General features: G+C 31.1%; 1 protein-coding gene across 1 annotated transcript; it reads left to right on the top strand.

Annotated features, from left to right (window-relative positions):
- The first annotated feature begins 390 nt into the window (after positions 1–390).
- Positions 391–4733, top strand: LOC127811252 (uncharacterized). Its single transcript, XM_052350963.1, has 4 exons — positions 391–572; positions 666–1591; positions 1718–2935; positions 3142–4733. The coding sequence occupies exons 1-4, from the start codon at positions 391–393 to the stop codon at positions 4731–4733; spliced, it is 3918 nt and encodes a 1305-aa protein (XP_052206923.1).
- The last annotated feature ends 10627 nt before the right edge of the window (positions 4734–15360 follow it).

Below are 15360 nucleotides of genomic sequence, written 5' to 3'. Positions count from 1 at the left end.
TATAGAGTTTCTAATATAATAATTCTAAATGAGATAGAAGCTTTGTATGTATTTTTTTATTACGCTCTCTTCCTTTATTCTTTATTCTTATTTTTTGCTAATAAAATCTTATATCAATTATGTTATCGTTCAGAATATACTGATATAGGAGATCCTAATAATAAATGCGAATTTTGCGGAGCCATATTCTGGTACGAGGAAAGGGTGGGAAAACATTACAATACCAAAAACCCAAAGTTCTCTTTGTGTTGCATGCAAGGCAAAGTAGAGCTCCCTCTGATGCATACTCCGCCTCAAGTTCTTATTGATTTATTTTATTCTGATAACGATAAAAGCAAGCATTTCTTGGAAAACATAAGGGCATACAACATGATGTTTTCCTTCACATCAATGGGCGGAAAGATTGACACAAGTGTCCATCATGGTAAATCCCCTCCTGTCTTCAGATTGCATGGGCAAAACTATCACATGATCGGTAGTTTGTTGCCAACAGAAGGATCTATACCAAAGTTTGCTCAGTTATACATATACGACACTGCGAACGAAGTTGCAAACCGTATGAACGTTGTTGGGTAAGCAATCTTATAAATAAAAGTTTGTTATGTCAATATTATTTTAATGTGATGTATCGACATCATTTTTAAATTTTCTATTCCTTCGTGTAGACGGACTTCAGAGACAACTAAATTCCATGGGGATATTGTCAAAGATCTTCAGGATATGCTTGATGAACACAATGTCCTTGTGAAGTCTTTCAGGATGGTGAGGGAAAGTATGCGAAAGCCTGATTACTCTGAAGTAAAGCTTAGATTAATTGGAAAGCGATTTGCAGATGGAAGGAGGTATAACCTTCCATCAGCTGAAGAGGTTGCGGGTTTGGTACCCGGCGATTTCGAGACTGCACTTGGTGAGAGAGATATAGTTGTTGAAACTCGAAGTGGACTTCTCAAGCGAATTAATGAATTAAATCCTTCATATCTTGGGCTTCAGTACCCATTGCTTTTCGTGTACGGCCAAGATGGCTATAGAGAAGACGTTCAGTTAAAGAATTCGAGATCAGGATCATCTGGTGCACGAAAAAAGTTAAGCATGCGAGAATTCTTTTCATATAGACTACAGGAAAGGGATTGTGAATCGCCTCACATACTATTCTCCAGAAAATTGTTCCAGCAATTTTTAGTCGATGCGTACACTATGGTCGAGACGTCTCGATTGAATTATGTACGCACTCATCAGAAGCAATTGAGATGTGACATTTACAATGGTTTGGCCGATGCCTTATTACGAGGCGAGACTAATCTATCCACACAAAGAAAAAGAGTTGTTCTACCATCTACTTTTACCGGTGGAGCCCGGTACATGATACAGAACTATCAAGATGCAATGGCTATCTGTCGTTGGGTTGGATATCCTGACCTTTTCATTACATTTACGTGTAACCCGAAATGGCCAGAGGTTATCCGCTTCCTAGAAAATAGAAGCCTGAAATCAGAGGACCGGCCTGACATATTGTGCAGAATATTCAAGGTCAAGTTGGATCATTTGATGAAAGATCTTAGGCAAAATAAAGTATTCGGGACTGTCAGAGCAGGTAAATATACATTTGTTAACTATTTAGACATTCATAATTAATAATCTTATTTTCACATTGTTAGTTGAGACTTTGTACGACGTTCTGTTCACATTATTTCTTTTTCCTTTTTCAATTATTTTTTAGTTGTCTACACGATTGAGTTTCAGAAGCGTGGCTTGCCCCATGCCCATATATTGCTTTTTTTATCTCAAGATGCTAAGTACCCAACTGGAGATGACATAGACCGCATCATATCTGCGGAAATCCCTGATGAATCGATTGATCCCAAATATTATGCTGCAGTGAGAGATCTAATGATTCATGGTCCATGCGGCAGTTTGAGAAGGAGCTCCCCATGCATGGTTAATGGACAATGCTCTAAGCATTTTCCAAAAAAATTTGCAGAGTTTACAAATGTTGACGATGATGGGTACCCAATTTACCGACGACGAGATAATGGTATAACTGTCAACAAGAGTGGCATTGATCTTGACAATAGATTTGTCGTTCCTCATAATCGTTACCTGTTATTGAAGTATGGTGCTCACATAAATGTGGAATGGTGCAATCAGTCCAGATCAATTAAATATCTTTTCAAGTATGTGAACAAGGGCCATGATCGTGTCACAGCCAGTTTTTATCAGACCGCTGCAGGTGAAAACAATAATAAGCAGGTTGATGAGATAAGCATGTACTATGATTGCAGATATATATCATCTTGTGAGGCAGCTTGGAGGATGTTTGGTTATGACATTCACTACAGGAATCCCCCGGTTGAGCGCTTATCATTTCATCTACCAAACCAGCAAAATATATTCTTCTCCGACTCTGATCATATTGATGATGTTCTTAGTCGTCCTTCGGTTAAGGAAAGTATGTTCACTGCTTGGATGGATGCTAATAGAAAGTATAAAGCTGCAAGGGAACTTACATATGCGGAATTTCCAACTAAATTCGTTTGGAAACATGAACAGAGAGAATGGCTTCCAAGACAACGTGGCTTTTCAATAGGGCGTATATTTTACGTTCCTCCAGGGTGTGGAGAGATGTATTATTTGAGAACCCTTCTCAATATAGTACGGGGTCCAAAGAGTTATGAAGAGATTAGGTGTGTTAATGGTGTGCAGTACGATTCATTCAGGGATGCTTGCTATGCGCTGGGTTTGTTGGATGACGATAAAGAGTACATCGACGGTATTGTCGAAGCAAGTCATTGGGGTTCGGCGCAATCGTTGAGAAATCTATTCGCAACATTGTTGGCATCTGATTCTTTGTCGAGACCTGAATATGTTTGGGAACAATGTTGGTTATTACTGTCTGACGATATCCTTCATAGACAGCGGTGTGTTTTAGCTCATGAAGGTACTCTGTGATTTTTTATGAATCAATGATCATAATATCACTTAACATGTTCAGTGAAAAGTTTTAGATTTATTTTTTCCATCCAAAACAAATATCACAAATTACTTATGAAAAAATTAGTTTGTATTGATTTTATATGTCGTCCAAGTTTTACTTATATGTTTCAAATTTATAATTATTTATTTGGTTGTTTTAAATGACTACAGATTTGGAACTAAGTGAAGAGGAACTGAAAAATTATGTTCTTTTGGAGATTGAAAAGATATTGCGTAGTAGAGGGAAGAGTCTTCGTGAATTTAAATCAATGCCATTTCCGTACGAGATCGACATTTCATTTTCAGAAAATAGGCTTATCCACGATGAGATGCGATATGATAGAAGGTCTCTTGCCGAAGATCACAAGTTGTTTGTTTCCAGACTGACAGATGAGCAGAGAAGTGTTTATGATATGATAATGAGTGATGTTCAGTCTGATCAAGGTGGTGTATTCTTTTTGTATGGATGCGGTGGCACGGGGAAAACATTTATATGGAAAACCCTTTCTGCAGGTTTGCGATCAAAAGGGGAAGTTGTCTTAAATGTGGCATCAAGTGGAATTGCATCTTTGCTCTTGCCCGGTGGTAGAACAGCCCATTCAAGATTTGCGATCCCTCTCAATCCGACTGAAGACTCCACATGCAACATTAAACAGGGGAGTCCATTAGCTGAATTGATATTAAAGACAAAGCTTATTATTTGGGATGAAGCCCCTATGATGCACAGATACTGTTTTGAGGCACTTGACAAAAGTTTGCGAGATATTATGAGATTCAAAAATCCATTAAGTTTAGACCAACCATTCGGAGGGAAAACTGTGGTGTTTGGTGGGGATTTCAGGCAAATTTTACCAGTCATACCGAAAGGTAGTAGGCAAGATATTGTGCATGCAACAATTAATTCGTCTTATTTGTGGCGACATTGCAAGGTGTTGAAATTGACAAAGAATATGAGACTCCAAAATCTCATTGATAACGATCACAATGTTTACTTGAAAGAATTTTCTGAATGGATATCAAGCATTGGTGATGGGATTTTAGGTGGCCGAAATGATGGACATGCAACTGTGGAAATACCAGATGATATTTTGATACATGGGTCCAGTAATATGATTGAATCAATTGTTGAGACCACTTACCCGTCATTTTCAAACAACGTTGGTAATACATCCTACTTGCAAGGTAGGGCCATTCTTGCACCAACATTGGATGTCGTTGAATCTGTCAACGATTACATGATTTCTATTAGTGATTGTGAAGGAACGACATACTTCAGTTCAGATACGATTTGCAGGTCAGATACAAATATTGATTTGTTGGAAGATCTTCATTCCACAGAATTTTTAAACAGTATCAAATGTTCTGGTGTCCCTAACCACGAGTTGAGATTAAAGGTTGGTATTCCGGTTATGTTGTTGAGGAACATTGATCATACCGCTGGACTTTGCAATGGGACTAGGCTAATTGTTACAAGACTTGGAAGTCACGTGTTGGAGGCTACAATATTGTCAGGTACTAATGCAGGGCATAAAGTGTTAATTCCAAGAATATCGTTGACTCCATCCGATACAAGGTTGCCCTTCAAATTTCAACGAAGACAATTTCCCCTTATTGTTTCGTATGCCATGACTATCAATAAAAGTCAAGGCCAATCTTTGACCCATGTAGGTCTTTTTTTGAAGAAACCTTTGTTCAGTCACGGGACTGTACGTTGCAATATCAAGAGTTACAAGTCGCAGTGGGTTAAAGGTGCTAATATGTGATAAAGAGGGTGAACAAACAACTTCGACTACAAATGTTGTATACAAAGAAGTCTTCCAAAATTTACTTTAATCACAATGAAATAAAATTGTTATTTCTTCATTAATTCATGTAATATATTAAATTTATTATAATGTGCATTTCATATTTTGAACTATTATTTATATATATATATATATATTTGTTGAATATTGTATCTCGTGCATCGCACGGGTCGAGAACTAGTTTACTTAGAAAAGTAACTAATGAGCATTAGTGGAACTGGGAAAGTTTACAACTGTCATCTACTAACGCTTGGAATTAGAAGTTGTTGAGGAAAGCAAACGAAATTGAAGGATGGAAGATGAACTTGTTGTTAGATAGAAATCTCTCGTCAATTTTAGTAAGTGAATATCAATGAAACATTCATGGAATCATAAAACAAGAGACACTCAGCTTAGCATTATCGTTTTGTTAATGGGTGTCGTAAGTTAACGTGTGTTTAATACATTTTATTTTCAGTGTTCAAACACTCTTTTTAAGTGATAGTAAATATATTGTATTTTAAAATATTTTACTAATTAATAAAAATATTTATATTTTAAAAATTAAATTTATTTTAAAGAGTATTAAAATGACAGTACTCCTTAAAAAAAATGATATAATGATCATTTGAAAAGTATTTAATGATTAATAATATTTTAACTATCCATTACAGAGAGTATTTATAATGGTAAAATTGATCTCTTACCCACATTAGATAACATATCAATTGTCTAAGGTGGGCAACCCGAGAGGGAGGAGGACATGGAACCCATAGGGGTGGGACTCAGGCCCCACCCTCTCTGCTAGTTCGTATTGGGTAGCAATTATGTTACTCAACGCATGCAACAAATCGGGGTCGTCGTAATGGTTCTCTCGATACTTATTAATCTAATAAATTAATCTAAAAATTTATAAAGATGTACTTTGCTTTGGAATTAAAGAGGATTAATTCTTGTAAAATTAATTTTAGTACCATATAATAATTTGATAGTGCATGAGATTAAGGGAAAACAAGACAATCTTTGTATGTAATTTTATTTTATTCTATAAAAATATTTTTATAATTAAAATTTATAATTTTTTAGTCACCATGTGAGCAACTATTGGGGCCTAAAAAAATTTTTTTGCCATAACTATTAAGGATCATTCTTAATTTATATAGTAAATGTAAGGGTAAATTTCATCATTTTTGGGGGGCTTTTTCTACAAATACCCTTGCGCTTATGGTTTACCTATGATATTTTGAGTTCTTATGATTTATTTTTCTAAATGCGTTTTTCAAGATAACAAATCAACAGAATCTAAATCTTCTTAGATTTAATTTTAAAATTAAATCCAAGAAGATTTAGAAAAAATAACCCAAATCATAGGAGGTGAAGGTAGAGCTTATTCTAAACGTACATAAAAGTATAATTACCAAAAAAATTGAAAAGAAAAGAAGAATTTAAATTTAATTTTTCTTTTATTGGTTGAATGCTTGGGAAGTGAATTAAGTATTGATGGATTGAGTAAATATATGATTATCATAAAAGCATGAACATAAATTGACTCAATTAAGGAACCCCGAATTAATGCTATTCATTTGTACACATTCATGGATAATAATGCTATGATAAGTGAAAATGTGAGATGTGACTTCAGGGATTATTTATCTATTTGTATATATATATATATATATTTTTTTTTTTTATAAGTAAGAATTTCATTAAACAAATTTCAAAATGTCTACAAGTTTATGGTAAGAGATACCTCGAGTCTCGCAACCAAAACTAAAAAAAAAAATGACTCTAATATACCAATACATATATATATTTAACATAAGAGTATATATATATAAAAGAAGAATCTTTAGATGACTTTATTTTGAGATTTGCACTCCCAATCTTCAGATATCTTACCTCCATAAGCATTTTAATCTCAAGCATAATGGTGAAGTTGTAATAAATATATTTAATAAATTTAATATATTTATTAAATTTTATTTTTAATATTTAAATAATTTAATTAATTGATGATAAATTAATCCCATTTTAAAATATCTAACTCATCGATTAAATTGTTTAACTACTGAAAACAAAGTAGTGTGCAATGTGGGCTCGGGTGGTCACCATTTTTTTCACATACTTTATAGAGTTGTGCGCTTTGACATGTTTGGCAGCTCCTTACCAATCAGCACTCTTGGCTTAGGTCCATATATTGACGGTTATGGTCCTGAGTGTGTGTTCCTGTATTGGTCTTGGGATAAGTTGATACATGCTTATCCTCTCAATCCTATGGTTTTTCTCTGTTCACATTGTCAGTTTGGTAGCTCATTCGTGGCTATCTTTAGGTCTGCTATTTGCTCCTGGTCTTTTTTTTGACCACGATGACATGCTTTGGAGTGCCTTTTGTCTTAGACTATTGACTTCAAGCTAGAGTTGTTACTTTTTCTATTCCATGTACCTTATTTGTGTTCTTTTTATATTGTTTTGATTCTGTCATGTATGGATCTTGAGTATCTGTTTCTGCTTATGTGAGCGTGTTCTTTAGGGTATGCCCTGGATTGTGTTCTGTACAGACATTTTAATTATTTTTATATATATCTCTTTTACTTAAAAAAGAAAACAAAGTGTAATAAAATACAAATTATCTGAAAATAAGATGCACTTATTGCAGTTAATTAACCAAAACCTTAAGGCAAAGATAAACATTACCCATGTTCAAAATGTATCTTTAATTTAGAAATATATAAAAATTAAAAATTTAAGAATTTTTCTACTAAACTTTGATTATATAACTTTAATTGAAAGTGAGATTTGTTAATGAATATAGATAAATAAGTAGAAGTATAATCAAACACAAACACTCCAAGATTTTGTTCAAATTTGAGTTTAAAAGCATCTGCCCTCGCTTTAAATTAAAGTTTTGAATATTTTACTATAAGCAATAATCACCCTAGTTTTTGTCAAGGTGCTCAAAAGCTCGTTATAAATGTCCCTTGCTAACAAAACCACCTAAGTGAGATCTTCTCACGTACATTAATAAGTTCAAACTTAATAAAATGACTTACAAACCTTTACAATGATCAAAGAAGAAAAAAGAAACAATAGAAGTACAACTCAGTTGACTACTTGAACACCTTCAACTCTAAACACACCACTTAAGAGCTCAGTAAGTAAATGTTGATGCTAATATATAAGATTCTTTTATAACCCTTTCATTAGCTTCTAGCTAAATAAGTAAGTTGAAGTAGCTGCCATCAGGGTCAAAAATTATATCATAGCACCTTTTTGAGTTTCATGAAAAGTCTCCATTAATCTTGTGATTTTTTTTAGGTTTGTAGTGAAATGAAGTTTTGCAAGTTAATCTTTTAAATAAGAATAAGTCAACAACGAACAGGTCAAGCATAATTAATGCCAAGCAACAAAAAAAAAAAAAAAAAAATTCATATTGGTGGTCGGTAAAATTTCCACAGATTATCAGATATGATTTTTGACTATTAGAATTGAAATAATTTTAAAAAATAAGTAAAACAATAACCATTAATAGATTTCAAGAAAAAGAAAAGATCTCAATTCTAGAGCAGTTCTTAACTTGCACCAAAGAGAAGAAAATGGTTCTGGAGGTAAACGATGATAAGGACTATTTGTGGTCATTTTAATGAAAGATACTAATGTTTCAGAATGAGGAAATATTTGTTTAGCTCACAAAAAAAAAAAAAAAATCACATAAAACTTATAAAGTAAAATTTAAATGTGTGTGAGATAAAGAGTGAACAATGTGCTTCAAAAATATTGCAATATGAAAAATTAAAATAGTTTTCTTCAAAAAATATTTACAAAGATAGAAAATTAGAAACTGTTTTCAAAACAGTTTTTTTATATAAATTAAAAGATAAAAAATAATTTTTTTATTTTTTAAAATTGTACTAGATTTTAAAAAACATCTTAAATATGTTATTTAGGGAAAATATGCTTCTTCTTTTTTTTTAATTTGAGCCCCTCTCAATTGTATCAATAAGAACTTTTTCTCTTTTGCTTCTCTTTTTCTTAGTGTTCTATTCACACTCACCCACTCACTCACCACACCATCTTCTCATCTTCTTTGTTGCCATTTGATGGCGAGCACAATTAGTCTTTTCTTTTACCATTCTTATCCTTACCACTATAATGACACTCTCTATCATTGGTCGGCAAGCACCGCTAGCGCCCTCTTCTTTTCCCCTTATCGTTCTCATTCTATGACCAACACCATCACGTTTCCCTTGGCCATTGCGACAACATAACTCATCTTTTATAAGGCCACTTTGGCCATTTACCTCTTCCTTTATTGTTAATTTTTACATTTCTTCTTCTACATGATTTTAAACATTTTTATTTTTTTATTTTTTGAAGTCTACAACTAGTTTCTATTTAAGAGAAATAAACGTGTTTTTTATTTTTCTCTGAATTTTTTGTACAAATGGAAATATGGAAATATAGATGGAAACTAAAAATGAATAACATAAAATAATTTTTGCAAGTAAATAGGGATTATATTTTTTGAAACTTAAATTTTAATTTTGATAGTTTTTGGTAGTCCAAAATGAAGTTTTGAAGAATTAGACTGGCTTCTCAAATTAGGATCATATTCAATTTTGCAAGATTTTGGTTGACTAAACTCAAACTTTGGTCAACCAAATTGATTTTGAAAAATTGTTTCCGACTATATTAGAAGACTTTGGTTAACTAAATTTTATCTTTAGTCAACTAAACTTATAAAATGTCAACTTTAAAAACCATGTGGCATAATTTTTGTCAACAACTCTGGCATTTGGTTATCTAAAAAACTGAATATTGAATAAGAGAGGGGATCTAGTTATAGTGGCAAACAACCATAACTTTAATATAATGGGCCTTTTGTTAGGATCAAATCACTCTAATTATATAACTTGTTAAAATTGATTCACGCACAAACTAAGAATAATAAATAAAAATTAAATAAGAAAAATAACAACACAAAAAAAATTAAGGTGGTTCGACTCAATCGCTTTAATCTTATGGTTTATGTTATCAAGTTGTGAAATGTACTCGAACACCACTATAACTAATCTGGATATATCTCTTCATATATTATTGTGAATGGTCCATCAAACACTAAATACAGACTGCCTATTTAAAAGCACCAAATAACAATCACAACAAAATTAAGCTTACTGAACATATCCTAATCCTCCAACTAAAATCATCATCTAATAAAAATTAATTGAGAGATCTTTCCTACATCAGATTATTCTTATCAGGTAAAATAACAATATTATCCCAACACCCTCCCACTAAGTTTAGTGGCCCAATAACTTATAGTCTATCTATACTTTTTCATATCACATGCACATAAGTAAATATTGAGATAGAGCTAATTGGATCACTTTAAATAAATAATTAGTGTAGAAAAACCCAACAAAATCCAACAGAAACATCTCCCTCAAGCAAAAATACATACAAAAAGCATCATAATTAAAGAGAACCAACAAAAGATTATAGATGAAGTTCCCACTTTTATTTATGCTGTAAGTGCACCAGAAACAATGATTAGCTTGATCATAAGAACCAATGATTATTCCCACCCATACCACAAGGCATAACTAATGGGTCCATTGGTTCCACTAAAATAGAAGCCATCCGATCTGACAGACCAATAGCAAATTTTGTCGCTCGTGTACTTATCCGAACAGTAGCTAGCAACTTTATTATTGTAGACATCAAAGATTCTCTCATTGGGGCCCCAATAAAAATGGCAGAAGAAGAGAGTGTCCTCTCTGAAAAACCAATGGGGAACGAATCTCCAACTAAGAAGTTGCCCAGGGTTCAGTGTGTGCAGGCAATGTCGTTGTCTTTGGATTGACACTGAACCCGAAATGGGTCTGAGAGGTCGTTACGGATATGGACTGCAGTTTTCTGGAAACTGATGTCCTGTTGCTCGCAGGATGCTGGGCTGCTGGAACAAATCATCATTAGTATCATCGAGGGAAGGAAGAAGCGGGACATGCTCTTGTTGGGACTGTCGAAGCACTGTCTCTTCTGGTACATGTTTGGGCAAGAGAATCAAATTAAGAGATGGAGTAATATAATGATCATTGGAAGAGTGAGTTAACGAGCATTCAATAGTTTGGTGTAGCAACAACCAAATCATTCATAAAAATGTTTCCAATTGTAATTAAAGTATTTATCAATTAATTGGCCTCTAATAGTACATCTATTGATCTAAAAAAGATACATAGATTCATTTAAAGATGATATGTTAATTAGTCTTAAAAGACTCAATAGAGGATACTCGAGAAATATCTAGATCCATCACGCGACAGCACAATACACTCTGACCAAAAGGGTGCATAGCTATAACGGCCCGCCTCCAACCGCAGATAGAGGATCCGTGAGAGGGTCATTATTTAAATGATATCGAACAATAATCTAATTGAAACCTCCCACACAACTCTTTTAGAAACCATATTTTTTTTTAGCACATAACATTGCATAATCGTCTTTACATAATCATTCACAACTTGGGCTCATCTGGGCTTACATAACATACCTCCATCTCACAAATATAAAACATTACTCTCAACATACTCACCATGACACTTAGGATTTAGTTTCGGGAGAACTCTGCACCTGATATCATGACTCGACGGTCTGGACTCAAACCCCGCTAAACGTACTTGTTATCACAGATGTTTCTCTTATCTGGAATGATAGAAAACAAACGTGAGTCGCGAGACTCAGCAAGCTCTAGAAAGAAAGGCTGAAGGGTACAGACAAGACTCTTCCCATAACACCCCATGCAATTCATGCCAATGCAACGTCATGTCATGCCATGCCCAATACCTATCTTACTTCTAAATGCATAAATATATAATAAACTTCACATAAACGGTTATTGGGGCCCACATTAAACACACATTGGCACCCAAGTCTCACATACAAACCTGTTGGCAGCCTTCTATAGGCTACCAGATCATCACTATTCCAAATATGCTATCCCCTATCATCATATCGTCTTATCCTGCCATTACCGTGGAACTCTCACTACAAAAAAACTGGCATTTAGCGGCGGTTTTTTTTGCATTTAGCGGCGGTTTTTAACCGCCGCTAAGTGATTTAGCGGCGGTTTTGAAAACCGCCGCTGAACCAGCCGTCGTGGAGCATTTAGCGGCGGTTTTGACCAACCGCTGGAATAACCGCCGCTAAATCACTGATTTTGCGGCGGTTTTAAAACCGCCGCAAAATCAGTGATTTAGCGGCGGTTTTTTTAATTTTAGCGGCGGTTTTAAAAATCGCCGCTAAAATTAAAAAAAATTAAAATTTTTTATTTTAGCGGCGGTTTTTCAACCGCCGCAAAAATTAAAAAAATTAAAAAATTAAAAAATTAAAATTTTAAATTTTAGCGGCGGTTTTAGAAACCGCCGCTAAAATTAAAAAAAAATTAAAAATTTTACTCTCACCTGCCCGCGCCCACACGGTTGCCCACCCCCCGCCCAGCCACGTGGCTGCATAAATTTCCAGCCTCCCCCCTTCCCCAGTTTCGAACCCACAACCTCCCATATGCCATTGCATGCTTGAAACCGCCTGATCTACCAACTTCCCTTGTTATATAATTACATATATAAATTATATACCACTATTTTTCAGAATTATATTTTATATTTTTTAATATAGAAAGAAAAACATTAATTAATTTATCATTTTTTAAAAGAATAAAGGAATAAATTAAAAATAAATTAATTGAATTAAATTAACTAAATTAATTTATTAAAAATAAAAAAATTATATATATATTTTAAAATTATTAAAATTTTGTTAAATTTATTTTTATTTTTATTTTTTTAAATTAAATTTTTAACTAGTGGTGAACCCGCGTGATATGTGGGAGAGTTTAATTTAAAAATAAAAAAATAAATTTATTATTTTAAATAATTTTAACTAAATTGATAATTATAATTTTTTTAATCTTTAATCATATTGAAAAAATTTAAGTTTACTTAATTATTCACTATTCAATATGCTAATGGAGAACACTTTTAATTCAATATACTTATAAATTTTTTTATTATATTATATTTATTTATAAATAAATATTATAAAATCTATAATATTTTCACTTAAAGACGTTCGTTATTTTCTATTTATTATATTATAATTATAAATATAAATTAAAACTCTTAAATATGAGTAAGAATAAGTTTTTTCAATAATAACAAAATTTTAAAAAAATGAATTTTGATTTCTTCCATAGTCTTAAAAATGTGATACCTTAAATATTAATTAGCATTGAAAAACTCTAATACTTGACAACCCTAATAATTGACATTTGGCAAAATACTTTATTTGACTATCATATTTTATTATTATATAAATATACATAGAATAAAGATATAAAAATAATATATTAAATAAATAGATACTTTTCTATGACTTAATTAATAGTTTAAGTTGTCTATTAATATTTCTCATAAAATTCATGCAAATTTAATAGAAAACAATTAGCATTGAAAAACTTGTATATTTAAAATTTATTATTAATTTTACATAATTAGTATATATTATTTCGAAACAATTGAAAGATTTAAATTATTAATGCAAATTACAAAATGTAAATTATTAAAGTAATAAGTATTAAATGCAAGTTTTGGGGGAAAATTTTATTACTACTTATCATTTCAAAGCAATTGAAAGATTTAAATTATTAATGCAAATTACAAAATGCAAATTATTAATTCAATCAGTATTAATTGTAAATCATTAATGCAAGTTTTGGAGGAAAATTTCTTTTTTGAAGACTATCTTATTTTTATATATGTAAAGATGCAAATTACAAAATATAAATTATTAATGCAATAAGTACTAAATGCAAATCATTAATTTGGGGGAAAATTTTATTACTATTTATTATTTCAAAACAATTGAAAATTTTAAATTATTAATGCAAATTACAAAATACAAATTATTAATGCAATAAGTATTATTTGTAAATCATTAATGCAAGTTTTGGGGGGAAATTTCTTTTTCGAAAACTATCCTTCTTTTATATATATAAAGATGCAAATTACAAAATGTAAATTATTAATGCAATAAGTATTAAATGTAAATCATTAATGCAAATTTTGGGGAAAAATTTCTTTTTTGAAGACTATCCTACTTTTATATATATAAAGATGCAAATTACAAAATGTAAATTATTAATGCAATAAGTACTAAATGCAAATCATTAATTTGGGAGAAAATTTTATTACTATTTATTATTTCAAAACAATTGAAAATTTTAAATTATTAATGCAAATTACAAAATACAAATTATTAATGCAATAAGTATTATTTGTAAATCATTAATGCAAGTTTTGGGGGGAAATTTCTTTTTCGAAAACTATCCTTCTTTTATATATATAAAGATGCAAATTACAAAATGTAAATTATTAATGCAATAAGTATTAAATGTAAATCATTAATGCAAATTTTGGGGAAAAATTTCTTTTTTGAAGACTATCCTACTTTTATATATATAAAGATGCAAATTACAAAATGTAAATTATTAATGCAATAAGTACTAAATGCAAATCATTAATTTGGGAGAAAATTTTATTACTATTTATTATTTCAAAACAATTGAAAATTTTAAATTATTAATGCAAATTACAAAATATAAATTATTAATGCAATAAGTATTATTTGTAAATCATTAATGCAAGTTTTGGGGGGAAATTTCTTTTTCGAAAACTATCCTTCTTTTATATATATAAAAATGCAAATTACAAAATGTAAATTATTAATGCAATAAGTATTAAATGTAAATCATTAATGCAAATTTTGGGGAAAAATTTTATTACTACTTATTATTTCAAAGCAATTGAAAATTTTAAATTATTAATGCAAATTATAAAATATAAATTATTAATACAATAAGTATTAATTGTAAATTATTAATGCAAGTTTTGGGGGGAAATTTCTTTTTTGAAAACTAAATTAAATATTTTAATGAATTTTGCAACGATTTTCAAAAATCACCGCAAATATTAATTTAATTTTAATTATAAATTATTTAATTATTTTTAAATTTAGCGGCGGTTTTTCAGAAACCGCCGCTAAATTAATTTTTTTAATGAATTTTGCGGCGGTTTTGAAAACCGCCGCAAATATTAATTTAATTTTAATTTTAAATTATTTAATAATTTTTGAATTTAGCGGCGGTTTTTCAGAAACCGCCGCTAAATTAATTTTTTTAATGAATTTTGCGGCGGTTTTCAAAACCGCCGCAAATATTAATTTGATTTTAATTTTAAATTATTTAATAATTTTTGAATTTAGCGGCGGTTTTTCAGAAACCGCCGCTAAATTAATTTTTTTTAATAAATTTTGCGACGGTTTTGAAAACCGCCGCAAATATTAATTTAATTTTAATTTTAAATTATTTAATAATTTTTGAATTTAGCGGCGGTTTTTTAGAAACCGCCGCTAAATTAAATTTTTTAATGAATTTTGCGGCGGTTTTGAAAACCGCCGCAAATATTAATTTAATTTTAATTTTAAATTATTTAATAATTTTTGAATTTAGCGGCGGTTTCTCAGAAACCGCCGCTAAATTAAATTTTATTTT

The sequence above is a fragment of the Diospyros lotus genome, chromosome 10, assembly GCF_014633365.1.
Source record: "Diospyros lotus cultivar Yz01 chromosome 10, ASM1463336v1, whole genome shotgun sequence".
NCBI classification, from domain to species: domain Eukaryota; kingdom Viridiplantae; phylum Streptophyta; class Magnoliopsida; order Ericales; family Ebenaceae; genus Diospyros; species Diospyros lotus.
The sequence above is the reverse complement of the archived record's forward strand: the minus strand, read 5'-3'. Positions and strand labels throughout refer to the sequence as shown.

Bases quoted from the DNA above. Each gene is read 5' to 3' on its own strand.
- LOC127811252 (XM_052350963.1), top strand. From the start codon at position 391: ATGGGCGGAAAGATTGACACAAGTGTCCATCATGGTAAATCCCCTCCT. The intron at 573-665 runs GTAAGCAATCTT...TCCTTCGTGTAG, and splicing joins AACCGTATGAACGTTGTTGG to ACGGACTTCAGAGACAACTA. The intron at 1,592-1,717 runs GTAAATATACAT...ATTATTTTTTAG, and splicing joins ATTCGGGACTGTCAGAGCAG to TTGTCTACACGATTGAGTTT.